The sequence below is a fragment of the Topomyia yanbarensis genome, chromosome 2 (assembly GCF_030247195.1).
Source record: "Topomyia yanbarensis strain Yona2022 chromosome 2, ASM3024719v1, whole genome shotgun sequence".
NCBI classification, from domain to species: Eukaryota; Metazoa; Arthropoda; class Insecta; order Diptera; family Culicidae; genus Topomyia; species Topomyia yanbarensis.
In genome coordinates, this window is record NC_080671.1 from 254,679,945 (window position 1) to 254,682,407 (window position 2,463).

A 2,463-nucleotide genomic window follows, 5' to 3' on the forward strand; every position below is an offset into this window, starting at 1 on the left:
ATGTCTACAGAACGACGCATCAAATCGCTCAAACTACGGCAGCGTAGTATCCAGACGTCCTTCGATCTCATCAAGGCGTTCGTGAATTCTTACGAGGACGATACTGACGCCAGCCAAGTTCCGGTACGATTAGAGCATCTTGTATCGCTCTGGTCAGACTTCAACAAGGTACAAACGGAGCTTGAATCACTCGATGAAGTCGGTATTGAACAGCAGTTCAAGTATCGCACCAGCTTTGAATCGTCCTACTACAAAGTAAAGGGCTTTTTGCTCACCATTAATAAAACACCCGTTACACCATGCGCCGCTTCTAGTTCTCTTTATGCTGGTCATTTCCCTCCATCGGCATCGCACGTGCGCTTGCCCGATGTAAAGCTCCCAGTGTTCAATGGAAACTTAGACAATTGGCTTAACTTCCACGATTTGTATTTGTCACTTGTCCATTCATCGGCAGAACTATCGAACATACAAAAATTCTACTACTTACGTTCTTCTCTGACTGGGGACGCTTTAAAATTGGTTCAAACAATACCCATTAGTGCCAACAACTATGCGGTAGCCTGGAACATGCTAGTGGACCACTACCAGAACCCTGCGAGGCTGAAGCAGACCTATGTGGATGCCCTGTTCGACTTTTCCACCATCAAGCGAGAATCTGCGTCGGACCTACATTCGCTCGTGGAGAAGTTTGAAGCCAACGTCAAGGTGTTGCAGCAGTTGGGCGAGCAAACGCAATATTGGGACATCATTCTTATTCGCATGCTCAGTATACGACTGGACTCAACAACACGGAGAGACTGGGAAGAATACGCCTCAACTAAGGACACAATATCGTTCAACGACCTCACAGCTTTCATTCAGCGTCGCGTGACTGTGCTGCAAAATATTCACCCCAAAGCCGTCGAAGCACCGGCAGTAAATAATAACGTGAAGAAGCCAAACTTTCGTCCAGTTGCTAGTAACGGAGCTAGTCGGTTTAATCCCCGAAAGTGTGTCATATGCAGTGAGCATCACCCGTTATACCAGTGTTCAACATTCTCGAAGATGCCCTTAGAAGACAAGGAGAGGGAAGTACGTCGTCATCAGCTATGTCGTAATTGTTTGCGTAGGGGACACTTAGCCAAAGATTGTTCGTCATCCAGTACGTGTCGCAAATGTCAAGGTCACCATCATACTCAATTGTGTGCTCGTGGGGTTAATCATGGGAAGTCAATAGATTCGTCTGCCTCCAAACAATCATCTTCGCAATTGCCCGAACAGCAATCAGCACCGTCAATATCAGCCACTGTCGTCGAACGTGTCAACTACTCGACATCGAGCCACGGGCGGCAATTCGTTCTTTTAGCTACTGCCGTCGTTATCTTAGTAGACAACAACGGAAACCAGCACACTGCAAGGGCACTTTTAGACTCCGGTAGTGAGTTCTGCTTTATTAGTGAGGCTCTCGCCCAAACACTCAAAGTTCAGCGAAAAAAGATATCACTCCCGATCGCGGGAATCGAGCAATCATCCACTCAGGCCCGCCAGAAATTTGCAACGACAGTACGGTCACGCATCAGCAATTACACTGCTAATGTAGAGTTTCTAGTCCTCCCAAGGCTCACTGTAGACTTACCAACAGCTTCTGTTGACATCACATCTTGGCGAATCCCACCTGAAATCCAATTAGCAGATCCATCATTTTGTAAGGCCAATCCAGTCGACCTCATCCTAGGCGTCGAAATCTTTTTCCATCTCTTCAAGGTGTCAGGCAGAATTCCATTAGGCGACTCGATGCCAGTGCTTGTAAACTCGGTACTTGGCTGGATAGTAGCGGGAAAGACCACGCACTGCAAGCCCATCGCTCCCGTTGTGGCGAACGTAGCTACAATTTCTGATATACATAAATTGATGGAAAATTTTTGGACATTAGAGGAAGGTCATTCGTCTCCCTGCTATTCGGTAGAAGAAGCGGAATGCGAGGAACATTTCCGTCAAACCGTCTCTCGTGCGCCAGAAGGACGGTATATCGTCAGACTCCCACTAAAACGGGACACACTAGCCAATTTAAGCGATAATCGCGGCACTGCTATCAGACGGTTTCATTTGTTAGAACGTCGGTTAGCACGTAACGAAGAGTTAAGTCAAAGGTATAGCGAATTTATGGACGAATACTATACTCTCGGACACATGGAACGTGTCGACAACCCGCAAGAAATAACTAAACCTTATTTTCACCTCCCCCATCATGCCGTGGTACGTGAGAGCAGCTCAACAACGAAGGTACGAGTCGTCTTCGATGCTTCGTGCAAGTCAACCAGTGGACCATCTTTAAATGACGCTCTGATGATAGGTCCAATCGTGCAAGATGAGTTAAGGTCCATCATCATGCGTTCTCGGAAGCATTCGGTAATGCTCATCGCAGACATTAAGCAAATGTATCGGCAAATTCTGCTGCACGAGCAGGACATTCCTCTGCAATGA

General features: G+C 47.1%; 1 protein-coding gene across 1 annotated transcript; it reads left to right on the plus strand.

Annotated features, from left to right (window-relative positions):
- Positions 1-2,463, plus strand: LOC131680253 (uncharacterized). Its single transcript, XM_058960970.1, has one exon. The coding sequence runs from the start codon at positions 1-3 to the stop codon at positions 2,461-2,463; it is 2,463 nt and encodes an 820-aa protein (XP_058816953.1).